The 27908-nt window shown below is 42.6% G+C and overlaps 3 protein-coding genes across 10 annotated transcripts in view; 1 reads left to right on the plus strand and 2 right to left on the minus strand.

Annotated features, from left to right (window-relative positions):
- The window catches only part of LOC111247073 (uncharacterized), a 67627-nt gene extending 53087 nt beyond the window's left edge, over nt 1-14540 (minus strand). For 3 of the 6 annotated variants that reach the window (XR_015323162.1, XR_015323161.1, XM_022797622.2), the window contains exons 1-2: nt 1168-3374; nt 462-842 (exon numbers count right to left, since the gene is read on the minus strand). Coding sequence is in view for 2 of the 6 variants with exons in the window: in XM_022797622.2 (XP_022653357.1) it covers nt 462-566 (105 nt within the window). In the remaining 4 variants the exon portion in view is untranslated. Of the gene's footprint in view, nt 1-461; nt 1139-1167; nt 3375-14428 lie in introns of those variants that run through there. The other 3 variants (XR_015323159.1, XM_022797620.2, XR_015323163.1) reach the window with 2 other exon arrangements.
- Ets98B (DNA-binding protein Ets98B) lies at nt 3814-22124 on the plus strand. Of its 3 annotated transcripts, none has more exons than XM_086982751.1 (10): nt 3814-3953; nt 4265-4595; nt 4793-5205; nt 7058-7218; nt 8473-8572; nt 17468-17571; nt 17880-18477; nt 18628-18765; nt 18904-19020; nt 19163-22124. In XM_086982751.1, the coding sequence occupies exons 1-10, from the start codon at nt 3932-3934 to the stop codon at nt 19228-19230; spliced, it is 2052 nt and encodes a 683-aa protein (XP_086838877.1). In that variant the 5' UTR covers nt 3814-3931; the 3' UTR covers nt 19231-22124. The 3 variants fall into 3 exon arrangements, with proteins under 3 accessions (XP_086838877.1, XP_086838878.1, XP_022653350.1); XM_086982752.1 differs by having other exon boundaries at nt 4796-5205; XM_022797615.2 differs by lacking the exons at nt 7058-7218; nt 8473-8572.
- On the minus strand, nt 22113-27631 carry LOC111247071 (uncharacterized). The gene is made up of 5 exons (XM_022797618.2): nt 27458-27631; nt 25910-26031; nt 24016-24156; nt 23417-23500; nt 22113-22827 (listed from the first exon to the last, which is right to left on the minus strand). Exons 1-5 carry the CDS (start codon nt 27510-27512, stop codon nt 22636-22638), a joined length of 594 nt encoding a protein of 197 aa, XP_022653353.1. The 5' UTR covers nt 27513-27631; the 3' UTR covers nt 22113-22635.
- Nucleotides 27632-27908: the final 277 nt, after the last annotated feature.

Genomic DNA, 27908 nt, shown 5'->3' on the forward strand with positions numbered 1-27908 from the left:
GAGCCCTTCATAAATGCACCTAAACAACTCATAACAATAGAATGATGACACAACAAGCTGACAAACAAAATGGACGCGAATAGTAGTCGTTTTGGTCACCGGGAAGATCTAAACAGCTTTTCGCAATCGGCCTACTGTTGATTTCCTCGCGACATTATAGGCAATGACAAGCTGATCGGCCTAGAAAAGCCAAAGGCTCAACATTCAATGCTATTCCAATTGTACCTGGGCAACAGCTGCGCTACAGCGAGACGCTTGTACGCCGGCTCGTTAGTTCAGTAACCATGACAAAAGTAACTCCAAGCCTTGATAATTAGTTACTACGCTGCGGATTTTCCACACCCCCGATCCCCCCGCGCCATCTGACACATCGACCTCCTGCTCCCTCGTTCTGTTTCGCATTCTCTCTTTTACCCTGCCCACAGTATCCTATGTTAACATCTATAGATTGGTTCTCATACCTCGATCGTTTTCAGTGTCAGCACTCGGTCAAAAGTCGTTCGAGTATCGATGGCCACGTCAGCGAAAGACGATGAACAGAAAAACGTACACCGAGTGTGATTCATCGCTGCCGTTGTGTCGTTGCAGTATCACACACTGAAACTGACAGTCTGAGAGAGTCGTACGCACGCTCACACACATACATTCATAAATGAATAAGTATGTGGCCGATGTTTCATAGTTGTTTTTTGCTTCTTTTTCGGTCGCGATTTGCTCGCTCATCCTGAGGCGGCGATTGAGCTGATGATGGCTGCCGGTAGAGGTCACCACATTGTTGGGTCCAGGTGTCGGTCGGTTTTTCGCGAACTTTATATCCCAGAGTCATTGGGTAAAAAGGCGGTCTGTCGACGAAAAGAGCTCTCTTAGCAGCGACCTTCCGCTAGAGCAACGCTACAATTTCAATAACTCTGATGATAATAGTTTCTATGATACTGCTACCTGTATTAGGAGTGATTTATTATTAATATTATGGTAGAATACTGGAGAGGAACTATCAGCATAGAAAGGGCTCGCCGCCTCCGTCGTCGTTGTCGCCGCCGGCATCGTTCTGATCATCGATACCAGCGCGACTATGGCGACGATGACCAGAAGCCATAATAGAACCTACCCAATATGTGCTGGTATATCTATGTGTATATTCAAGTGTATGTATCTATTTGTATATACATATATGGTGCCTTTGATGATGATGCTGCTGCTATTGAATGTCTCCTCGTTTCGTAATTGGTAACTACTATTCGTAGATCTGACTGCGGCGATGTCGCTTCTGCCGCTTTCTGCTGCCGAGCGCAGGCCGTTCTTGTTGTCGCTGTTGACGGCGGCCGTGGCGGCGGTGGTGTTTTGTGCGTGTAACATTCACCGCTACAGAGCAGGTTCCGAGGAAAGCGAATGACCGAAGCGCCTATTTATTGGTGATGAAGTCTGAGAGAAGAAGAAAAGGAAGATGACGAAGTTTAAAGCGACTTTGTCTAAACGAAAAAACAGAAGATACGAAGAGACAGACAGAGGGAGGGAGGGAGAGAGAGACCACTGACAAATACTGTACATAGCGAAACATGGGCAACAGCAAAAATGACGATGGCAAACTGTGGCGGAGGATCGCGATAGAAAAGATAGCGATAGGAAAAGCCTTCGATAGATCGGGTAGGAAGGCATTCAATACAGAAGGGTACAGCGGGGCAGAGTTGTGATGTATCGAAACCGGAGTGAGTCTGTAAGGTTGTTATTAACAGCTCCACGCGTTCCTGCCGCTTCTGCCATTGCCGGGTGTTATTATAGTGGGGACAGAAAAGCGATACAAAGAATACGATATACTGAGGTTGATGATGATCCGTCATCGTCGTCGTTGTGTTACAAATGCTGCTGCTGCTGTTGTTTCTGTGGTGACGGTGATTAGTACATACCGCGAAAGCGCCTCGCCTTACGGCCCAAAAAGGAAAAAAATCGGTTCTGTCTTTTGCCCCATAACCCCTCCTGTCCTTTTTTTATCCTCTTCTTTTCGGGACACTTCTTTCCGAAGAAAATCTTTTGCTCAGTATACAATACACAACAACCGAAGGCGATACTGCTCAGCGAATGTCGACGATATCGAAAGTTATGCATATATTTCCAGTGGATGAGATGATAAAGTACTCGAAAATATATCTATATAGCACCCATCGTTAATGGCGGTAGCTTATATGAAACGCCTGGTAGTTTCTGTAAATATCTCTACGCGTGCATTACGTCAGTTGTTCTGAATGATCAGCACTAAATAAAGCGGGAAATGTACACATAGTTCAAATATTTGATACGTAACAGCGGCTAGCATCAAGTGATGCGCTATTATGGACTTTGTCAGTCACTGGCAAAAGGTTCTCGTTTGTTTCGCTGCAATATTATCTTCATTCTGAAAAGGGGAGGTATAGAGGGAGTCGATGCGCGATTTTCGTGATTCGCCGGTCCCAGTGGAAGCTACTCTATCCATTTATTTTGTCGATACCTGATGTCTGCGAGCGTTGCTGTACCTGCTATGAACATAATCGATATTGGTGGTACAATGCGTCCAGCTACCCGGTTAAAGAACAGAACAAAGGCACAAATAGGCCATAACAAGAGTGGGCACGACGAACCTTTGAAACGCCACCGGTCATAAAATTAGCCATTGACATAAGTCCTGCTGCCTAAGCAGTGGAAGCGTCATAGATTGAACACTGCTGCTACTGGTGTTCAACCATTTATTGATGTGTTGAGTAATGGCAAAATGATGATGTTCTGTTTTCTTTCACGCTCGTATGGATGCCAAACAGGCCTGTCCTTAGTTCATTAGGCGTACAACAGTAACAAGCCATTGGCCTAGTTTGAAGCAAACTACTGTCAGCTGGGAAAATAGGCCCTCGTTACTTTGACGCTAGCAAGGGTTTTGCCAAAACCTTCATGGCCGTCGTTCGTTTTTAGTGAGTCGAGGAATAATTACCGATACTAAGGCCACTGGTACTATCATCGCTGTTGAACGATTATTCCTGCTAGCTTACTAAGAAGCTTTCTAGCGATCGACTTAATCGGAACGTTTTACGTAGGACTGTGAGAACGAATATTCATTCGAGACGATTGACGTGGAAGTGTTTTCGAACGTCAACCTTGTCCAGCACGCTACGAGAGACCGGTCTAACTACACCGTACTAGCTCGGAAGTCTAGCTAGTAGCTATATCGTCTAGACATAACTCGATTCAACCCTGTCAGTAACATGAATGTGGCCAATTCTTCGTCATACGGATTACCTACTTAATCTTCAACATTCATCGCTCTTAACACGTTCAATAACCTATTAATCCTGTTGTTGTTGATTGTACTGCTATTATTAAGGTTGTCGCTGCTCCAGCAGTAAGGTTCGAAAGCGGGGTAAACAAAGCGGCCAATGCTACCGCAGCGTACCATCGCGTTTCTCCGTCAGTACGAGATCCATCCACTCGCTCGCCCTCTCATGGGAGAGAACGGAGAGATTACGGGACCACTGGACCGAACCAGCGGCGATAGCATCAGCCGCAGTCACAATAAGCTGTTGTTTGTAACCGAAATGCGTGAACTATTTAGTTATTAAATTTGTAGCGGTTCGCTTACGGGCGTCGCTCCACCCATCGAACCACACGAGTAAGGGGGTAGGTTAGGATAGGATAGGTGTAGCATTAACGTCCGCAGCAGAAGCTTGATCAAATGCTTAATGAAATGATGACATTGTGCCCATCCTAATGACGTGTCGAAGGACACCGTTGGTGTCTCGAGATACGTCCAGCGTGCCGTTGCGATCGTTTGTTAATCTGCTGTTTTTATTTGTTACTTGTGCTTCTTTCGGTACACTGACCACATACAGCCGACCGGTGTCGTTGTGCCTGTCACACAATAAGGCTCACTGTTATCGTCAACGGTGTCTATTGTATATTTGGTGCCATCATGGAGTTTGAAGAAGTACTAGGTAGTCTGCTTTTTTTTCATTTAGCCGACCGAACGATAGTTAATCGCATGAATAGGTGTCGGAAATTTGCTTGAAAGGAAACGGTTTGTAAAGCCGTTCGTTGTTACCACTGACTATAGTTTGATGCATACGCGTGACGTCACTATCGGTGCGACTCCTAAATGTTTAGCAGGACGTTTTCTATACTGCTGGAAAAATCGCACCCATTGGTCAAAAAGACGGTAACCAACGCCGATCTGTACATATTTGTAATGCTCGAATTGATTGGATAACGTGTGTCTTGTTGTGCTTATGCTTTGTTTCTACTACAGGTTTCACACCTGACGTGATTCACATATATCAACAGGCGATGTGTTCACCCGGCCATTATTACCCAAGCCCAGCTTGGTCTCCTCCGTCAAGTGAAGCCGATTACGTCACCGGAGGTTTGGGGCTCGTGAAAAACGAGCCTCTATCCCCACAAGGAGCCCTAGTTGGCGCAGGGATGAATAGCCCTCGTGCAGGACACACTGCGCCTAGCGTCACGCCTCCACCTACAACTACACTCTATCATGCTCACATGCCATCGACTGAGCTCAACGGCAACAACATTACTGGATACGCACCGCTTACCCCACCCTATAACAGTAATAACAACAACAGGTAATTTTTATTTAATGTCGATTAGGTTTTTTGATGTTGTGCCTACTTAGACGATGAGAAATGTCAAGTCAGTTTGTCCGTGACATTTGCGCTAACGACGTTCTTACAATGTATGACCTTTATCTATCTTCATTTTTCTTTCTTCTACATTCTTGTTTTGTTGCTGTTGTTGTTATCGTGATTAAATACGATCGAAGCAGACAATCTCCTTCTCAATCAGCGTATTGGATGTCAGCGGGTTCCACCACACCACCGCCATATGAATCAGAGTACTACAGCAGCGGTACCTGTTCCCCAAGGCACACCGACGTCCACGAAACGAAGTACGCTGACGTGCTTCTCCACCAAGTGCAGCATTCATCACCATCACCGAACGTTAATAAACAAATCACAGCAACTCATCCTGCGACGTCGAACAGCGCCCCTAACAACAGCAGCAGCAGCAGCAGCAGCAGCAGCAGCATAAACAGTAATGGGAACTCCGCAGGCACCGCAGGTTGCCTCGAGGGACTCAACGACGATGGCGCTCTCGAGCAGCTGCGTGCGATTTGCCTTCAACAGGCAGCCAGCGACGTTCAAGTGGCCTGTCATATGCTCAACATTTCCCCGAGTGAGTACCAGAGCACTATATTGTTTATTTTTCTCATTAGACAGTCAGCAAATGGTACGTAATCGGCTAGATATGTATAGTACAAATCTACGTTTACCACCCCTTCTGTAGCAGTTGCCAGTGTTGTCAAAATCGACTGGATCAATTAGTTGACGTGTATAAATTTTATTCAGTTTAGAACATTCACGTATCCACACCTCGTGCAAGGACTGTCCACAATAGTTGAGCCATCCTTAAACACTGCGGTCGTAGGCACAATTATGACGTTCTTCTTCGACCAAGAGCGAATTTAGGCCAATCACAATTAGGCTACGACGCCTGCACTTCGCATACTCTCCGGTTCGCAGATAACACGTCCTAGATCGTATCAACTTATAATTTTTAACTAAACGTTATTATGGTTACGTCGTTAACCATAAACCTGATTCGTCATTGGATCGATAAAAGCTAGCCCACATTGTCGTAATAATTCTGGTCACTGCTCGTGTTTATCGGCTAATATTAATTCTTCTCGGTTACTCGTTGCCTCACCGCTACCAGCGCTATTGGGCACCACTAGCCAGTGCCTCATCGAATCATGGTAACTGCGCGTGCATCATGTTTCCGCATGTCTATGCACTCGACGTATCTCACCGTCGTATCCATTGGCAGGCTTTTTCGTAGTTTCCGTACGACGAAACGACAAACGAAAGACCGTACAACTATTTTAATATCGGTCAGTTGGACTGGCGGCTGGTGTTGGGGCTCACCCGTTCGGTGACCAGCCAGACTGCCGTCATTGCTCTCTTCCATAGCATAAGCCATTAGAAGCCAGTGTGCATGGCACACGGTGCAGTGGTGGTACGCGCTTTCGTGCGTAGCACGCTGAGCTACGTGTAATGTACGCGGTTTTTTCGCTGCGCTGCTATGACGCACTAAACGACTACCAGTGATTCTTTTTTTTTACTATGATTTTCCCTTCTGTCTTCTAGTAGAAATTGTCGACCAATCGCATCGACGGCAACAGCAGCAGCAATAATGGTCGCTCTAGGTCGTGTAGAGTAAAACGCACACATGCATATATACGTATGTACACCTCTCACGGTCCGGTGGTGGCCAGCTCGTGCGTTTGGGTCCTTCTACGCAACCGACTCCTACGTCCCGTAGCGGTATAGTTGCACGTTCACACGTTGATACATACACACACACACACAGATGCACGCACACAGGCCAGCACTAAGATTTTCACTTTCGCTGATTCCCGTCGAACACGGTTTCCAACATTCTAAAAGAGTCGTCTGTCCGATCAATTGACGCCCAGCAGCTCAATGAAGCCAACAAAACTCAATAGAAAGACACCCACTAGCACCAGCTGCAGGAGTGGCGACTACGCCGTTATCCACCAGCAGCGCAGAACTATATTCTAGATATACAAAATGATAGACCAAATTATTATTGTAGGGAAACCAACATTAACCATCATTTGACGGTAGTCACACAACGTCTGATGCATATTAAGTCGGAACAGCATAGGCTTCAAGGGTTGACATTATTGGTCAGGGCTCTTTCCCTTACAGCATAGACAAGTCGTGGAAGGTGGGAGCGACAAAAGATAAACGATTCGTTTGTGGTTGTCGATTTTGTTACTGTTGCTATTGGTGTTTTGCCGCCGCGTGCAACGAGCCTGGTTGCCCTGAGACAGCACATGTTACTTGTACACGTAGCACAGCATGTACTTTGTGACGCTTTGTTTCGTCACGACAACGGACAGCGCCGCTGGAACATCGTATATCAACCGTACTTACTGTAATATATGTAAATAGCTAGATAGTATGGATAGTCTACCAGCTAATTTTTCCTTTGTCGTTTCTAGTCGTGTTATCGTTGTCGTCTGAGGCTTGGATCATTCCAAGTGGCGTCGACCAGGTCCACTTTTTCTTCCGTGGGCTTTTGGGGACCAGGACTATTCCCAGCAGTTCACAGGGGATCGTAAGCGACGAAAAGAACTTCGAAAGTCAGCCACTGAACGCAGATGTAACTATTCACTTAGTGTACGAGCAAATACGAACTATATGCGAGTCAAAAGTAGACAATATAAATATTATATGCGCTTCTCAGTTTTGCTTAGATTCTTATTTAGTCATTCTCGCTAAACTGTCCACATAACGATAGCAAATTAGCATCCAGATTATGCGTCAGTTGTTGCGTGGTATTTAAGTTCTGAAGATGCGTGAAGTTGCTGCGCTACCTTGTAACTTGCGATCGTGACCGTGTGAAGTGTTGACAAGAGTAAAAGAACTAACCCTTTTTACATGGATCGGTACAAAGGAAGAACTGGTTTCATTCGTTGTTTCATGACGTTTGACAGTAATAGTACTAACTTTTTTTTAGCAAATCCGCTTTTCGCTGACCTAACACCCTCCTGGGATCTATCTGACAGCAATGACAGCATACTTCTTTCAAGTGGCCTTTAGTAGACACCGAAATGAGTTCAGTCCCGAGTTGTGGGCGGCGGTACGATGGAACCTTGTTTTGCTAAAACCCTTTAGCGCTTTGCAAAGCTTTGAACAATTGAGTATTCTGCCAGCATTCGTTGATGGCCTGATTTCTATGAAACTCAACATTAATTGCGATACAGTAGAACAATTTTCGCATGTTTTATTATGCGTTGTAATTTTCTTTTTTTGTTCTTCGGCCTTTTTTGTTCGTTCAACGATTCACTGTCTATATTGCTGTTGAACTCGGCTTGTCTCCTAGCGAGTTAGTCCACTGCGTCCCCCTGCCGGCAAACATACGAACCACACGCAGACAGACAGACAGTCAGAGATTATGTTAAGCCGGGATAAAAAATGAGAGAAGGACCTGAATTTATGAGGATGATAAAATATATTCATCTACCATTTAGTTTTCCTGGCTCTCTTATAAAGTACCTCTGTCAGACGCATTTTCAGCTTTACTTTTTTACCGCTCTTATCATTGCTGTTGTTGCCATTGCGTTTGTCGATGACACCTTCTTTTCGTCCAGGCTTTGTTTCGTACTTTTACATTTTCTATCGCCACTACTCTGCTTAAGCGCTCCGATTCCTTAAAATACGTTGATTAATCTCGAATGCGAGCTATTTTCAAATCGCTTCTATATATCGCCTCGTCTCGACTCGCGCGACCGCCGGAAGCTGCCTAGCAGACATAAAGATCATCAAAGTAATATATATACATACAGGCACCTCGAAAGGGGAGAGCCGGAGGCAGGAAAGAACATTTCGTAAATAGTAAAAATTTGTTTTCAAGAGCGAATGTCTTCTTGACCCATCAGACCTACATCACCTGACGCAATCCCATCCTGAAGGCATGTCCGAGGATCGCGTCCGTCTGCAAGACCACTCTGTAGGTGTGTGTCTGTGTGTGAATAATAAATATATGCACGTATAAATAGCAGGGCATGTGTGCGTGAGTATGCACTTGGGCTAAGCCATTTTTGTGGCTCTTCCTGTGGAGTATTAGAACCCGAAATGTGAAATACTATATTATGAAACACTGGAACAGTAAACCCACGAAAGGAGCCCAAGAAACAGATAGAGCTGTTTATAAAACATAATATTCATATAAACCTACTCCTTTATATGTATGAAGGAAGCCGGGCCGGTAGCTCGGACGTGTTATTATACAATGGCAGCAGACTGGTTCAGATGTTTCTTCACTCTTCCAAACTGTAAACCTCAATGCAAACCCATGCGATTGGTTTGTCTGCTGTCTGTTTGCTGCTCTATAATATCGTATATAGAGTGAAGTCGTGGAGGGCGGTATCTAGAGAAGTTGAAAGAAGAGTGCGAGTGTGAAGAAGGGATAGAGCAAAGAGGGCGTAGCCATTTTGACCTAGCGGTCAAAATGCTGGCTGTTAAACTGGGAGGACGCCGTGTGGCCAGTTTATCATTTGGCCTGACGGGCGACGTCGCCGGTGATGACGAGGCAGCCCGTTTTTGACTGCGTCTGCTGCGAGAGGTAATGGCAAGTACGGCTCGACAAGGAGCAGCCAAAACCACATCCAACATCAGGCCATAAAATAGCCATAACTGCCAAAACAGTATACAGGAGCAGTAGCTGCTGGCCATCTACCGCGTACCTTCACCTACCTGAGGATGTATAATCGTTGGCAGCAACTCGACGGACAGAGCCTTAAACGAATGAACCTTTTCGAGCCGGGACAAGACGAGGCACGAGAGTGACAGAGTAATGCTAACGGCGGCAGAAACAGCGATTACAGCAGTAGCTGTCATCTTAGGTGGACATATGGTTGAACGAGCTGGTCCGTTCATCCGTCCATTTGCCTACATTTGTGGCTCATCCCCGTTGGATGCTACGCCTTTCCTACTCTTGATGCAGTCTTAAAAACACGGCCATCGGCATCACTGCTATCGCTATAGGAACCCCCAGGAGGTCCATGAAATTGCTCAAGGCGGGTCTAGTAGCTCCTCCGGCCGACCTGTTTGTCTGACAAGTCGGCGCACAAGGACACTACCAATAAAATGATAAAATACCTAACAGCGAGAAAAAAAACAAACGTTTAGAAGTAGAGGAGTGGGCAGAAGAACGGGGACTGGAACAAACAAGTCTTCGAGAAAAATGACTTAGGAATAGAGTGTAAAAAAAGGTCTAAAACAAACGGAACAAGTCTGTTGATTATGCGAACAATGCGGGTAATAACAACCTGCTCTGACTCAGGTCATTTTTTTATAACAGGTCGACGGACCGGACGTTTCCACCGCGGTTGGCTCTTTGACAGAGGCCTAACTGGCTATCCCGATCCACGTAGTTACAGATCACAGAAGATTGAGTAAATGTGTAAAAGGTACCAGGCCGCCTGAACTCCACAAGTGTCAAACATGCGTTTATTTGTACCTTTGTGCACTCTTCTAACTGTTTGTTTTATTAGATAATGACACATGCGCTATAAATATGCCTTTGAAAATGTGACACGTTTTGTCATGGTCGTGCCAAATTAGCGACTAATCGTATTGAAGCTATGAAATTTGTAAGTGCACGTTTCATTTTCACTGTGGTACAGTCTAGCGCTGTACACTTTATGATTAGATCTATTCATTCGATCATTCAGGGGCCTTCGTGACTCTGCATGACATAAAAATTGCGTTTTTGTAGATACTAGTATCTTCCTGCAATCCAACAAAAACCTAACAGAACCTAAGTACTCGTGCGTTAGTGGTCAGATCAAATTATTTTTGACGGTCAATCATCTTCTTTTCTTCTTTTTAGAGTCGATCTCCGATTGCTTTAAGTGGCCATTTTGTAGATTTACCCACCGGGGTCACGATGTGCTACTGAACTTGAAGCAATGCGTTTACTTAGTGTGACCGTTTAAAATCGCGTTAGATTCATCCGGCCATGGCAGTATAGGCGCTCCTCCATTGCTCTCCGATGAGCGTTGCGATCGCATAGTCATCAGACTGCTATTCCGTTTTTACTACGCTGATTTGATCACGTGTTGCTGCTATCGAGGTCGTTAACTTCGGCTGAATTAAGTTATTGAGCCACCGTTATAGCAGAAAGCCAAGAAGCGCATGAAACTATGGACTGGGAAATCGGAGGGGGCCGGAACAACAATAAGCATTACCAACAATAACCGCAACGACAGTGTTAAAAACGCGCAGGATAACCAAGCGGTCAATGGGACAACAAAGACAAAAGAACTAAAAAAGGCGAGACCATATTTGCAATAATGATAATCATATAAGATGACATGGTGTTCCGTTGTTGCTGCTTTTTTAGATAGCTAATGTACTTACACTTAAAGGGTACGTATAATAGATGCTTGATCAAATCGATTTGCGTCCGCAATAGGCTTCGACGCTCGCTTTTTTCGGGTACCGCTTTGCGCCAAGGTATAATAATAGATGATGCTTCCCATCAGAGGAGACCACCCAGTCGAGATTCTCTGCTCGTATGACGCTGCGGCTACGGAACTTCTCTACGTGCACACATATCCTATAGCTTCAGCAGGTACACGTACGAGCTCTGGTCGTTACTTACGCCAATAGCAGTCGCAGCTAACCGGACCAGTTCGGCCTGTTTGCTGATCGGACGACCACCGAAAGGACAAGTCGGCTGGTCCTTTGCTCAGTGACGGCGGCGATCGGGCATAAACATAAGAAAAAATACTTGTATTGTCGCGTCCCAGACGAAGACCATGATCGGCGTCGTCGCTGTGCAACCGGTATCGCTTTGGCTTCTTTTTTGTTCGTAGCCAGATGTGGCAGCGACGCGATCTTCGGTGTACAGTGGGCAATATCATATTCTTTCTTTTTCGCGCTCCGTTTGTCTGTACCGAGTTATCAAATTAAGCGAGCCACCATCATCAGCATCGTCACCATCACAAGCATTATCACGAGCATCGTTATCATCGGCGGCAAAGAGGGCTTCCGCAACCGATGCGCTATTGATAAAGGAAGTCTACCGGCAACGGACGTGGCACGGGGTATGCGATAACCAGGAGGGTGGCAACGGTCGGAGATAGCGAAAATTTGGCTATAAACGGCTGCGGTTGTTGTTATCGCAGTCTTTGGTGCCACTGTTATTTGCTCGCTGGCGGAGTCATCTTATTAAAAGGGCTTTTTAATAAAATCGTTTCAAAATAAGGTCTTACACGCGCCTGTCTTTCGAACTAGCGTTTATATCAGCTGAAGAAACAAGAATGTACAGTGTATTTCGGATCGAATTTTGTACACGACAAGGTACCTGAACAGCCTTCTAAGTTAAAGGTAAATCTATCAAGCGCTAATATCAATTTGACTTAAGGACATTATCAGGAATATACTATTTCTCCGGGTTACGTCATGTTGGCGTGATCCTAGTTGGCAATTCTGGGTCAGCAGCATGAGCTAGTCGCACCTGCAGGATGGTGGGGTTCTACCGGACTTCCATTGACAGCCTCTGCTCAAGGCTGACCTCTTCAGGGCAGTATAGCTTACCTAATAAAACATGGGTTGCCTTGCCATTGTCATCGCGGCCGTCACAGCATAATGCTAATCGTAGCGTAGTGTCAAACGACTCCTATGCCGGAGCGCTACGCGCTGCATGGACGTGGATCGTAAAGTCGCTTGCTTTTAAACGACTGTGTTATGCACCCCTGCCTACTCTATCTTCGTCTGAATTTGCCGCCAATACAAACGGGCGTCCGTACAATGCGCACAAAGCTTGAAAATACAAGCCACGAGTGGACTTTTGTTGGAGGAACAATAACGCCCGTGACGGAGCAGGCGGCTGTAGTATGTTTTGACATGATCGCACCTGCAGGAAGGATGTTGTGGCCAAATCAAGGCCTATCAGCAAACCTACAAGGCCGGACGTTGCTTTTTCTCATCCCTTCACCCGCTCGTCTCGTATCTGGGTCTCAGACTGGGGTCCGAGTCGACAAAGAGAAATACTCTGGTGACGACTAGTGCCCACGCTGCCACAGTATTACGTAATATAACGCCACATTCGGTCAAAAACTCAGGTTCTTGTCACATTCGTTCAGACTGACTATGAACAACCGCCAGCTGTTCAAATGGAAAAAATTGGCAAGAACCCAATGAGTAGACTGATGGTGCACCAAAAAGCTTGTCCAACTTCAGGCCTATCATCAAGCCATTCTATTTATCTATATTGTATGGACTGAAAAAGTAGTAGATCGGAGTTTTTATAGGTCGCACATAGGGTGTACAGCAGGACCTATCTATTGAGTTTTAGTTCGACTAATATATGGTTCACGGCAAATAAATATTACTCACAGTAGTCATATAACTGGTATATACGGTGGGAGAACCACCAGAAAAGGATGATGCCTGCCGTGAGCGAGTTTTTTTTAAGCAGAAAAAACTATCCCTTTGTCTATAATATACCTTATACGATGGCATGAGATCTTTTCTTTTCGCGAGTTTGCCGTTCTCAGTCTCAAAGATACACATACAGGAAATACTTGTTTCTTTACGTAGACACAGAAAGACGCTTTGGTAGACAGTGCGCAAAATAGACTTTTCACATCCGGAACGATCCTCATCCTTGCCATATGTATCTTTCGGTTGGTACTCAATGCAGTTGGGATCATTCGTTTGTCGTGGGCCGTTTAATCCGGACGCTGTACGTCAAGGGGTCGTCGCTTGCATGTTCGCTACTCTGGACTAGGTTATCCATAATTCGGTTGCATATGGCAATTCCGTCTAAAGGCAATCTAGTTTTGGTTTGCCGACACACTCCTTTAATCCGGACAATTGGGTGGTATGTTGTTGAGTTGTTGTACTATTGTACATCGCCGCTGAAAATGATTTTGCCGATAGTTCAAGCTTCCGGTGCGATGCTGGGCTTCGGCCACCCACTCGAAAGTCCACTTTCTGGCTGCGTGTCACTGTTGCTATGGTTCTTACGGCCGTTGGCGCGTGCAGACTGGGTGCGATTTTTCCGTTTGCTTCGTGAGCGCGTCTGTTCGTATGAGTGGCGCACCGAAAGCTGTGTTTATCGCCGATTTGTTAGTTAGATAGCTTACTTATGTACACAGATGTATCAATTTTAACCGTATTGACAGTTTGCGTCACAGATCGTCACCCGAAAAACTTTCACCAGCTTAATACTCATGTCAGGCACTTATGATACCCATTCATATGCAGATGCACAAATGCACACTATGTTACACCCATTAACGTAGCAATGCATTACTGACTAAATTCAGACGATCACTATCGAATAAACAAATAGTATATTGTATATCGTAGATATACAGCATGCATGGAGGGTTGGATACACAGTATCTGGAAAGCTATACAATCTTACGCGGTGGGCTATATATAATGTTTTCGAATGACACTTGATTTAATTACTTGACGCGAAAGCAAGTCGGCGACATAGTTTCGATTTCTATAGATACCTCTATAAAAATAACATGAGAGAAACACCATCCACTTAGAGAGGCGATACTTCGCGTGTTCATTGTACGATACAAATCGGAAGTTGGGTCTGTGAACGTCCGATCTGGGAAACAACCGTTCAACGTTCTCACACGCCTTGAGCATAATTCCAGCACTAGCATTTATTGTTCGTCTAAAGTCACGGTGTCCTTAAAGCACAGAAGCGCTATGGCAGTGGACGTCGGTGGTACAATTAGGCACAAACCACTCGATTGTCATAGCCCTTGCATTTGCTTAATGTTAGCCACCATCCATTATTCAAGCTCGACTCTGTTGAAAGTGTTGCTGCTTACCGTTGTCATTCTGGAGATGCATGGTTACTGGGCGGGATGGCGGCACTTTTATGTTTCCACTCATCACCTTCATTTCTGTTCTATCAATAGCGTGTCAGCAGGCCAGTATTCATTCTGCAAATGAGATGTCGAAAACGTACGTATTTAAGCGTCGTTAGCCCGTTTAGCTTGTCCGTCTTTCTGTGCAGTCGCCCTGTTTGCCCATTGGCTTATCCGTAAGTTTGGTTCATTCGCGTCGAGCAAAAAAAATTGTCTGAGGGATTCGGCGCTTGGATATCTATACTTATATATACATATTATACATTCATACAAAAAGGAAGAGGAGGTAGACACTGAAGTAATGCTTGCCTGCATACATTGCCTTTTCGACTTGTTAATGTTGTCGTCGCTGTTAGTCCAGCCTGCTCCCGAACGCCTCCGGACCTGGTGCCGTGGACTTGTCGGTGACTGCCAGGTGTGCACGCACTGCCGCTCAATCCAGTTGCGATCGCCACGGTCGTATCCGTTAAATGGTCGTTCATTTTCAGTGTTTGACTGTGATCGCCGCTGGCTGGCCAAACAGCGGTTTCTTTTAGCTAAAAAGTTTGCTAAAATGCTTCCATGCACATATGCATATATTTCAAATGGCGTACACGATTATGGTGACGTCAACGTTACCTTATTGCTTACGGGTGAGCCTGCATTTAGAGTCGGCTGTATCTATCAGCCGTTGTCGGAGTCAACGCCCAAGTCAGGAGTCAAGACTGGTCCTTATTTGGTCGATTGGATTGACTGTCGTTGAGTGGACATTTACATGTGACCATAAATACCGGTACAAATTGTTTGTGGCGAAAGAACTTGAATTATATTCAGGTGCTGCGTACCGAGAGGGAGTATACAGGAGCTATCGGGCAGACGGAAACGTGAAGATGGAATAAGTGGACCCAATTCCGTTGCTTGTTATCTCGAAAGGAAGTGACGATTGTTTAAGTTAGCGTATTCTGACGACGCCACCGTTCTCCTGCTGTGGGAGTGCTATTAACGTGGTTTAAATCTGGACGCGACGCCAATGGGTCAGTCGAGAGAACTGATTGACCATGAATACGATAGTGAACGATGATGGACTCATTGCATTCATAATACAGGCGGGGTACTCGGTACCGGTACACAGGTTCTTATCTCGATAGGAGGCCTGCCGGTGATTGTGGGAGGTGGTGACCAGAACATCCAGCATATAAATGTGCCCGGATCGGGTTTTCAGACAGACATCCGGCAAATTTTATCGGTCGTTTATAATGCGTTTTGTAACTCCAAAAAAAACATAGGAAATAGCGGTTTTTTCAAAAAATTTCCTTTCACTTTATTAGGTGCGACGATTATTACAGTATACTATAGGTGTGTGCGTGTTTTTAATCCGTCAGTTACTATAATAAGTCAGCATAGATTTTCCTTTTTTTATTCGTTTTTATTTTTTTAAAATATTTTTCTTAATCTTTTTAGTTAAATCAAACAGTTTCAGCGTTACTCTGTATAGTTTTTTGGATCAACATACGCTCAGAAACTTTGCAACAGACAACATAACTAATCTTTGCCATTGCTATCGCTTGAACGTGTTCGCCAAGCATTTCTTTATTCCCGGTCATATGCTCTCAACAGCGTAAAAACCCTTAAGCTTTCTAATAGTTTTGTTTCTCTTATCTTTCCGCACTTATTGTTTTGGTTTTATTATTATTATTGTATTTATCGTTCCGTCATTCTCAGTCGTTTAAATTCCATCCTTTCATAATGCTCACCTCAGAACTTCCCGCGGTATATAGTATTCGGTGTTGATGCCTGGCGGCTCACGTACTAACTTATTTATTTCGCTATATGCATTTATACGGAACTTTTGTACGAACTTGCCTTGTCGTCGTTGCCTTTTTTTGAGGTTGCGTTGTGTCCATGGGTAGAACTCTAATTGGTCGGGGCCTCTAAACGAGAACGAAAGGCCGTCGAACGACGAACAACTAACAGAATGCCTTCGCGTCACATTCAATTCCGCCAGCGTCACCAGAACACAAGCTCATCTCTCTCCTTTTACGCCATCACCTATTCATGCGAAAAGACGAAGAAGCAGGCCAAGAACCCGAAGCATTAGCAGTAGCCTCAAATCCTTTCGAATGTTCGCGCGCTTTGTTTGCCGCTGTGCTGGCCGAAGTCGAGCTGCGCAGGGCTAGGCAGACTTGATTAGCTCCCTATTTGGCCGCGGGTACGAGCGGCTTCGACCTGTACCGTCCGATACGACATAGGTGCTTTTGGCTTAGCGGCTGAGGGCCACTGTAGACTTTTCTTTATCATTACCGAACATGCCGATAGGCGGCAGAGTGCCGATGTCTAGGGTCGGTTGAAGCTCGGGTAAGCCCAGTCCTGTGCTGATGAGCCAGCTACTTCGAACAGCAATTTTTGAGTTACTATATTAGAAGGGGCTATTCGTACCTAGCCTGCTATTCGAATAATTCACTCTTCATAAGGTTGAAGTAGCCTTGAATTTATTTTGAGCCGAAACAAGTAGCTTCAAACAAATAGTGGATTTGGACACCTGTGGAATTCATATGTAAATTTCTTTATTATAAATAATATCATAGGAAAAATTCAAGAGTAGCGAACGCAGATCTCTTGTATAAGTTTGTTGGAAAAACAAACTACACAGGTTCAGCACTGGTTAAGGTTAAGTCAACTAATTTTGGCTGTGATGTGATCAATGCTCACGCCGCTGTCACCGAGGCATCGACGTACCGCGGAGTGAGTTACAAAAAAAAGTTACGGTGTGTATATATATATAACTTGGAAATTAAATAAAGAAAATCTATATTCCCTATTCAGTGTAACGGTCAATACGATAAATCACGGTTTTCTGTACTTTTTAGATAGCCAAACAGTATAGCCACATAAGCTTGTGAATGGAACGTAAGATCAATGCAATACTTCCGGCTAAAATCGATCGGGAAGAAACAAATAAATTGAGTTTTTGAATTCGTGAACTGCGTCATTAACGTAAAATTATGACTTCTTTTATTCCAGATCCAAACTCATGGAACATCCACGACGTGCAGCGATGGATCCTATGGCTGGTCAAAGAAGAAAAACTTGAATACGCAGCCGAGCACATGCATGTGTTTTCCAAGGTATGCATATACAGAGAATTTCAATCTATTTTTTAATAGTATCGTGTTCCAAATATGAATATAAATCAAACTGCTCGTCAGATATTGAATAGGTAAAACAACCAATATCTATTATAAGGAATATTCCTTTTCGGGCCTATGCGAATACAAAATAATGTGTGTTACATAGCATGTTGATTTCAGTCTAAACGGACTAGGATTCGACATGTCAGAATGTCTTTATGGAAGAGACGTTCTGACATGTAGAACTTTTTAGCATGCCCTATCCAATCAGTACATAACCATACTGTTTACGTTACTCTGCTCAGGTAAATGGAGCTAGGCTGGTGACACTCTGCGACAACTACCAAAAGATGTCTCTCCAACAGGGCCCTCAGGTGGTTTCCGCGCAACGGCTCATGGTCGAAACCGTATGCGCGCATCTCGACATCTGGAAGTCTGCCGCCCAGACCATCGGTTGCGCCACGAGCGCAAATACGACGGACGCGAATAGCAGTAACAACAGCGATCGAACCGGCGATAACAGCGCTTGTCATCATGGGCAACAGCTGCAAATAACGTCGACTATCAGCAATAATAGCTTCAGTTCGCTGCATACACAGGACTGTAATCAGCAGCTGGACGACATTGACCTCCTGCCCTATCAGCTGTCGCAGGTGCCCGATTACGTCGCACTGCACCAGCACCAGCAGCAGCATCATCACTCGTCGTACTCTGCTCAACATGTTACTACCCCAGGCCAAATGTCAGGGACCCAAACGCTAAAATACCCTCTAGCCGCATATGGAGGCGCAACTGGACTTGAGATACAACTGAATGCAGCGTCTACATGTAGCTCATCTATGTACCCTGGTCACTCGAGTCCGCCGCTGTACGGCGATCTTAACGAGGAGGGGTATAGTGATGGTAAGTATAGTAGACCCGACGCACTACAAGACGTGTATCATTCGAATATAGTGTTAAGCTCTTTATTTTACTAAAGCAAACTGTAAGAACCGTGCGTGGGAGTTTGTGATCATTAATCAAAAAGATGATATTATTTGTTGTATGAACCAGATGAAGAATGCTCATCAGGTGGATCATTGGGCCCCTCGGGAGCAGGTCAGCACATTCATCTATGGCAATTCCTCAAGGAGCTTCTTTCTGATCCTCATCAGCATCACAACTGTATTCGTTGGTTAGATCGAGCTAAAGGTACATATCACATACATTTACGTATATGTTAATACATTCTATATTTACAAGAGCACCAACATTTCGATTTTTCTGGCTCGTTAGAGCTTTTGAACTATAGCTTGTAGAACGATTAATGCTGAACTGCTGCGTTTGCAGGTATCTTTAAGATCGAAGACTCTGTTCGCGTTGCGAAACTATGGGGCCGCCGAAAGAACCGGCCGGCTATGAACTACGATAAGTTATCCCGTTCAATTCGGCAGTACTACCGCAAGGGTGAATAATTATCCTCGTTTAGATGTACAAAGCTGCTTTTTCTCTCATTTTGTCAAATTTTTAACTCGACAATGTGTCGACAACGTTCAAAGCTCATCCAGTCTTAATCTCAATTTTCTTTTGTTTTACTTACGTTTTACAGGAATCATGAAGAAAACTGAACGATCCCAGCGGCTGGTCTACCAGTTTTGTCCTGCATACGCCAACTAGTTTTCCCTCCAGTAAGGAGAGATCGCTTGTTGGCGCGCGCTTGGACCCTTCTATACCGGACCCTGTAAGGGCATCGTGGAGAACCCATGTACATATACTTTGTTTTTTCACCCCCTGCTAGCCATTCAGGGTCGGCCGCGTAACGTCGAGTGATGAGATTATTGCATTCTGGAGCTATTTGAAATGTATACCTCAAATAGGTTGATGCAATTACCGATCATTACAGCGACAAAAGTTAGATGACGAACTTGTTCTGCTTGATCTTTATTTTTTTGTTTATTACTATATACCGCGACTGATAGTTTCTGGCTGACAGGGGAGTGTCGAGCTGGTCTCGATGGGTTCTTCGACGTATGTCTGGGTTCCCCAGTGTGTATGTGTGTATTTGTTTGTTAATATAAAACAAGAGTTAAACTAGTAGACTTGAACTAAAAGACAAAGTGAAGACGCAGAACTAAAGACAGGATAAAAGCGACGTGCACATCAACTATTAAAATCTGTCTACAGGTGTATTCAGTTGGTGGTGAATAAGGTCGGATTTGCCACCCACGCATGGCAATACCATCTTCATATAAAACACAATGGACAAATGATAATAGGGGTTACAGGCGATAATGCATAAAGCTGGTCTCTGTTGTTTACGAACCAGGAAATCGTTGGAAGAGACATGAAGAACCCTCGCCCGGGAAAGCGTAGTAATTATCTTCCAAAGGGTAGCTTAGCCAGCTTCATCCTCTCGAAGAGAAGGGACAAACATTGACGAACGAACATGATTTTCCAATGTCGTCGTCTGATGATTTCTTCCGGGTTTCGTGTTCTCGAGGTGTACTCCAAAGAATTTCTGTGCGCAATGCGATGCTTCCGATAGAAAGGCCCGGTTATTATCACCATCGTGTTTGAAAATGTTGAAATTACCTCATGATCTCAAGAGCAATCGATAAAAGTAAAGAAAAATAATACATTCATTTTGCTAATTTGCTAAGACGGAAACAACATGTGTCGTAGACTAAATACGTACATACTTTACAGATAATGAAAATTAAGTACAGATAACATAGCATTTCGTTGAGCATTGTTATTTATATGCATGTCGTCCTGTTTTAACTAAAACCAAAATACCAAAACTATTATTAAGTGTTACGTGCGCTGAGCTAGCAATCGGTGTGTAAATCTGTAGTAACGGCACTCTAACCCCGAGACACGCCTGTATGTTATAGATGATAAAACTCAAATAATTTGGCTAAACTTTGTGTTATTTATTAAGTGGTAACTGATGGTAGCAAAGTGTAAGAGAGATGATTAGTTGGACGGAAAAGGGCTCAACTTATATTGAAAGTAGGTGCGGGGGAAGTAGAAGCCGCGGAGCACTGGTAATTACTGATGAATTAAGAACTCATTGTGTTGAACCTTGAGAGATGGAAGCATGCGACATTTTTACGGTTAGATTACGGCGCGAGACGGCTGGTCCGTTGAGCTCTGCAAACAATCATATCTACGCTTAACAAAAATAGGCGTTACTGCGCTATGGGCAAAGGCCTTCGTATTGTGTGTGTCTACTACGTAGAGAAAACGATTATACATATAAAAGCTATTATACATATATCACATAGAACGCGCTCAATAGGATCATATGAACATAAATGAGCGCACCATCAAGAAAACCGATGCACCGAATACCCTTGGTAGCTACAATGAGATAATAGTCACTCGACGACAGCTGCCGGTTCGATCGTTTTTATCATCTCCATCGCGCCACGTGGCGACATAAAATACGTCACCTAGCCATATATATATATATGTATATATATATATATATATATATATATATATACAATGTTGCTATTTTCGCTGTTTTTAAGGTGTACGTTACAAATAAGGTATGGGCACGTCTCTATGTCTGAGGAAAATTCCAGGGAGAAAATATTTATCTACCATATATATATATATATATATACAGAAGGACATCGACTTGGATGACATGCTTTATGATGTCATCCCCCTTTCAATAGACAGTTTCTCCACTAACGCTACCAACATTGGAAAATAACGGTGGGCAGGTCCTAATGCAGGCGGACTTGTTTGCGCCCGGTGTGTGAATAGGTAAAAAAATAATATCACATATTATTATTATAGCGACCACAGCATCATTTCGATATCAGTCAATCACTATATCATTAACGTCCAGTAAATGTGAATGATTATATGCGGCACCATACAATTACGATAGACACCACATTGTACTTAAGTTATTCGTAACAAATTATCGATACTGCGCTATGTGACGCCAACGCGTCGAAGTAGATTACCGTCATGACGATTACACGTAGTTTATATTCTATTACTATTATCTATGAATAAATAACCGTACTGACAGTTAGGCTAGGATGATAGTGGGTTAGGCCAAGGTATGCCTGAGTGCCAAGCCATGTGGTTTACTCACCAGGTGCGTAATGAAAAAGCGGATAGAAGCGCCAATTATCTAAATAACTCAAACAGCTTAGTAATAACGCCTGCACGTACAGAGACAGTGCAAGCGCAGAAAAGACAAGAGATAACGAGGAAACAAAATTTATATATAAACACAGCACTTAACTATTATATCACAAGCAGTCGCCTGCGAACTCGTCATTGCTGAATAATGAGGCGAAGAAGATTCGAAAAAAAAAAAATGGCTACTTTCTCAGCGCAATTGGATACAAAATGCTCAATAAAGTTATTGATTTGCTTTGGATGAATCGCAAAGTCCATCAACGTCATAAAAATGAGAATGACCTATGTCATCCAAGGCCTCGGAAAAGGACAATGGAGGCGTATAATTCATTTCTGCGACATTTATTTATGCCGAATGAATAGTTAACTAAAATGTATTGAATAAATGTATGTTCTGAGAACAATCTGTTATGTATTTATTTAGGCGTAGATAAAAGGTCCCAAAGAAATGCCACCTCAAGGGCAAGAGTCGAGCGTGGCATATTGTCGTCATAGTATCCGCTTTAGCTATACAGAGAAATTTGATCAGATGTCCCTTGTAAACAAAAGAAAGCATGACACATGCGAAAATATACAAAATATGGATATATATGGAAAGCAGCCTTTGTGTTCCATGAAAAACTGCTTCCAGTTCACACGAATATTATTTCAGTTGTACCCCTATCCTCTGTAACGCTCAACGTTTTCCTTAAAAATTATATTTTTTCCACTAGTCTTTTTTCTTTTTATCTCAGCCTGTATAATTACTCATCCTTTAATTAGTCCATCGATTCTCTACAGGTATGGCTAGCCATGAAGGTTACTGTATGATGCAGAGCATACGCAGGCAAGTGTATATTACAATAGCAACATTTCTCGAAAAGGCTAAAACTACGCAGGAACGTCACAGTTGGATTGATGCTTATTAGTATGATACTAGCACGATATATTAACAGTCCATGGATTCTTATTTAAACGATTTTGGAGAGTATTTCGGAAGTTTGCAATAACAAGCTGCCGGCCTGCTCTCAGTTTTTGTTCGATCTGACGAACCATTCGCGACGGTAATCCCGGCGCCTCTATGTCCAGTTCCCCAAGCGCTTCGACCACGACGTTCATTACTCGCACCTAAATTGTATTAAACATTTAATTAAAAAATCGAAAAGAAATTTAGAAATTTTTTTTATTGATCAATTGACCATGATATTGCCTGACGAGATCCGCCTCAACCCCTTTAGGTCTAGTTTAGTGCCAAACGAGGCTGCAAATGCGTTTGCAGGTTTAGACCCTCGAGAAAGGTCTACAAACGTGCAAAAATTGCTAGATATGCGTGTTTTCCACCAATGGAGCATCTTTCTGGGTGCTTAACTTGTTACTAGGCTAGTCCATTAGACTTTGCATAGAGCATATTCGCAGAAGATTAGCAGGTATATATATATATATAATATATATATATATATATATATATATCACACAGTTATTGTGGATTGACGCAAGAATTTAACACAGGTCAATTATAATTAAGCAAATTATAGGAGCGAATGGCAATTCCACTGATTATTTAACAGAAATGCATTTGAAGGAGAGACATTATCCAGATTTTGCTGGAACGTTCATGCACCTACTTCTTTATTCTTTTATTATACTTATTATATTATTATCTTGTAAGAGCTTTCAATTTCAGCCAGGGCACTATTATATTGTTAAGTATGCTTACCACTTGTGTTTTTTTGGCGATTTTTATTTTGATGCCAATCCTTAGGTCGTTAAGATGTACCGTCATGTTCCCAGAAAGAAGAAACTGTTAACCAGAGAGAAAACTACCTATAAAAACTGGTATTGAAGGCGAAGGTGGGTTGTGGTGAGCTAACGCTTTAGACCCCGATCAAAGTCTTCTAACTTCGCCAAACGTCTGTTGCATTATCCTAGTAGTTACTAGGGTGAAGACGAAGGACATACAGCCATTTGTATAGCCTTCGTCGGTTACGTATGATCACATCGGCTCTACATGGTGCCGTCCTGCTGCTAGAATCTGCTGGTATATTGTTAGTTGTTACAATGTTCGTTTAGACCATAACCTGCATTAACCTGTAAACCATCCTACAATAAATATATTGGACTAATTATAATTAGATTTTTTTTTCTGTTCTGAGCTATTGTCTGTATTTCAATCCAGACAACTTTTTTGTTTTCGAATTAATTATGTCATTGTGGATTGACACTCGTGGCTGTACTACTAAAACTATCAGAATTCCAAGATCATTTGTTTATAAAATGTTTTTAATAAAGTAAGATAAGCAGTAAGAAAAATCTAACATTGTAATTGGCAGTCATATAGCACGGTGCAGATTTGCTCAGATTTTCGATAGAAAAGCGAACCCCCAAATCCTGATTGTTGTCCCTCCAGAATTCGGCAGAATTAGACAATTCCATTTTTCTGAGGCCGTGGAACAGGATCTGAAAAACGCGTGTTAATATTAACGGCCACTTATGCAATCATTTAATATGGAGCGGACGTTAGTTGTGGCGCTAATGACTATAAGGTTTATTAAAGAAAGGCTATAAAGATTATAATTATAATCTCTGGTGTTATTCCTAGGCTACCTTGTGATGTCTTTGCTTCTATAATCGAGGGCATTCGGTTCGATAAAACAGCATTGATCTCAGTGTTTACGGGTAAAGTAAGTGTCAGTATCTAACTATGCTCGATTCCTAAATCTAAGTCTAATTATAATTTAATAATAATAAAAACTAACTCAAAATAATTTATCATGAAAAAAATATCGCTTTGTCTGTATGCCAAGCTATACTGCAATTCGCTTTTATTCATAAATTTTACCTCAGCGGAATTTCATAGCTAGGCACTTAGGCCTAGGTCCTATTATTTTTGTGTGTGTGAGTGACATTGGGCTAACCTGAGTAGTTTACTTCACTGCGCTTCGACGAAATTTCACACACAGAACTTCATCTATTTCGTAAACTCCTCTGGAATTCGGTGGATGTCACACCGATACGTAGTATCACAACACGTTTTTTTTACGCAAGACGTTTGCATATAACCGTAAAATTGCTTCGCACCCTAAAGGTACCTAATTAGGGAAAGATATTTTTATCAACGATTACAAAAGTATTTGCATCTCTGTGGTATCGCAGATGTGGTAAAACCCATTTTCTTGGCAAAAATATCAGAACTTTCTTAGGCCGTGTGTTTTATCAAGTATTCACCAGTGCACAGGACCCTTCCTTCCTTCCTTTCAATATCACTAAATGCAAATTACGGTTTTCTGGAACAGATTTAGCTTACGTCTACCCTCTAGAAGTAATCATTATTTTGTCTGCTTCGTATCTAGGGATAAAGATGGCACCTCTCGCCTCTGCATAAAGCTGCGGCCCCCTCGTCACGCGTAACATTCTCAAACGACTCCCTCTAGAATCGTATGTGGTTGCGCATTGCCCTCTGCCCGGGCCACTACTGATATATGAATGTTAAAAAAAGATCGTTAAGTTAAGCCTTTAGTTTTTATGATATTTTGCAATTTTTTTGCGAATTTTTATGCAAACGATTTAGAAGCCAATGCCTTTTTTCTGTTTATTTAAGGTAAAGGGACATCCGGTCGTCAAAATAACTGCAGGTAGAGTTCTTTATGTGTCCCTAAGGTCTTCAAAGGACGATCATAACTCTATTTTATTAGTTATCAACTCGTGACAATTCAAGGCTTGATTTTTTACCCACTTTGAATTCTAGTATAGTTATGAAATCTGACGACTATATCTCAAGAAAACGAATTCAGGGAAATAAGCTTTATAAATAGCGGTGGTCACGTAAACTTTAATTATTAAGAGCATAACTAGATCTGTTCAACTCAACTTGATCCGTGGACTGTAGTTAGGATGTGCGTATCACTGAACCCAATGCCCACTTAAATTTTTTAATTGTCTTATTGTTAGAACGCCCCAGTTGTTACGATTACGATCTTCTAGACATTTATCGAACATGAAACTCGACAGCCTTCGTACTTTACCACATGTTATCGGGTATGAATATCGTGTCTTCGAATCGCTGAAATTACATAGAATACTGCGTGCGTCCTAACATTTCAAGTAATAGTAACCATGTTCATGTCGCCCTTTGCCTGTTCTATTTAATTACTATTATACACTAATCTATAGAAAAACTCGCCGAACCATGTTAGTCTACAATTACACTCACGTTTGTCGTTGATCCTTTCTCTGTGTGCATATCACTGAGGCGTAGCGGATCTGTCCCTTCTGTTTGTAGGATTTTTTTAAAAATTGTGGCTGCTATAGAATCAGAACTGCAGAGACCTGGCGCTGAAATGATTAAGTGCACATTACCTTTCGTGAGGCTTGTGATACGGTTCTGATATGTAAGAAAAATTGTTGTAACGCCAAAAGTTACAGAAAACGTCGGCCGTGTGTTTGCATCTCGTGTACCGCTGTTCGCGTCATGCAACGCAACAAAAGGAGCATAATCAGAATGAAGTACATATTGACTATATAATACTGTCAGTGAATTCTATAGCCATTTCAAAAAACGTATTTTTTACTGATCCTAATTTTCACTGACGGGAATGTTTTGCTGATCCAATACACTCGACAAGATGCCGCCAGAATAATACTTTACAGTGTGTTTTGAACGTCTTCGTGTTTGATAGTAAATTGTTCTTCACTAACGAAGTTGCACTTCGTGCTTCAGTATGTCAGTAATGATCATTTTAGGAAGGCCCGCTTCCATGTGCCTGTACAAATACTGTCGTTAGGTGTTTCGTGTTCAAAAGTGTTTCTAAAAATCTGCATAACCTTCTGCAGGTCTAAATACTATGCGAGTCGTATCGCTTTACTGACAAAAAAAAAACTCACACATACATCAAACAGACCCTTATACCTGTTGCTTACGTCAATTTTTTTTCACTCCAATCTATACATATAGGAAAGGGTGCAATAAACCAATTTTTACTTAACGCTATCGTTCAAAACAACCGGTACTAGACGAAAAAATTACACTGATATATTTAATAACGATTTTTATGTTAGCCACAGTTCGAGGCCCCTATCTCGTTGATCGATATATTGCCCCACAACGAAGTTTTCTAGGCCAGAGACCTATATCGGCCACTTCGTACACTCAAAAAAAACGACTCCTTGTATGAAAGGCAATATTTTATAACTACTTATTGCAAGTTATGCAGATGCAGATTATGATTTATCTACTATCCATTTATATTTCTCATGCCATTGAGTGGCCATGAATACCAACGAATGTTGTTTTAGCTGAGCGATCCGTTTTGCCAAATCTATACGCACCAAATTGTATCTCTGCGTCATTCTAAGCATATATAAAACCATATGCCGTTTATGATATGCCTAGTATACAGCAGCCTATACTGACCCGTAGGGCATGTAATATAATTATAACGAATTTCTTAAAATATTATTATTATCTACTGCAAGTCTACTCTCTGGGCCAGATCAAACTGTGATAGCAGTACGAAATACTGTTTCTTTTTTATCGCTCAAAGGCCAATAGTATTTCATATAGCTCTACCTTTTAAAATTTGATCAAAGGAAAGATTCAGTAACACTCTTTAGACTCCCTTTAGTGGCCTAAACAGAATTTGTCGTACGCAAAACCACCCTTATATAGCATATTGTGCATAAAGTAACTTAAATTAAATAACATTCCTAGCTTTACATTTCTGTACTTCGGTATGTTTCCGTATTTACTAATGATACATACTATTCAACGTAGCGATTGATGCCATGGCCTGAACAAGACTCACTGCTACCGCCATTTTTACCTCATTTACGAGCTATGTTACGACCCGGAAAGCTGACGCTTTTGAACTTTAGTTATACAGAAAACTACTTCGAAATAATTTCTTGAGTCATATTTGTTGGTCGAACGACGGCAAAATCTATCGGCTGTGACCTATATAAGCAAAAAAAAAACAAGAATATATAGTGATTATAAGATAGTTGTTGTTTTTAGTTCTGATCTGATCTGTCTTCTGCCTTATATAAGTTACAATATAAGATACTCATAAAGTCCTTAATTATCTATATCTATCATAATTGCTTGAATATCTACCTCTATATTCGTAATTTAGCAAATTGTTTAGCCACTCACTACTGCACTATGCAACGAAGTGTATTGTCGTCGTATCTAGTCAGAAATTTCTGCATCCAGC

Source organism: Varroa destructor, unplaced genomic scaffold, assembly GCF_002443255.2.
Source record: "Varroa destructor unplaced genomic scaffold, Vdes_3.0 BEIS01000003.1, whole genome shotgun sequence".
Taxonomy (NCBI): Eukaryota; Metazoa; Arthropoda; class Arachnida; order Mesostigmata; family Varroidae; genus Varroa; species Varroa destructor.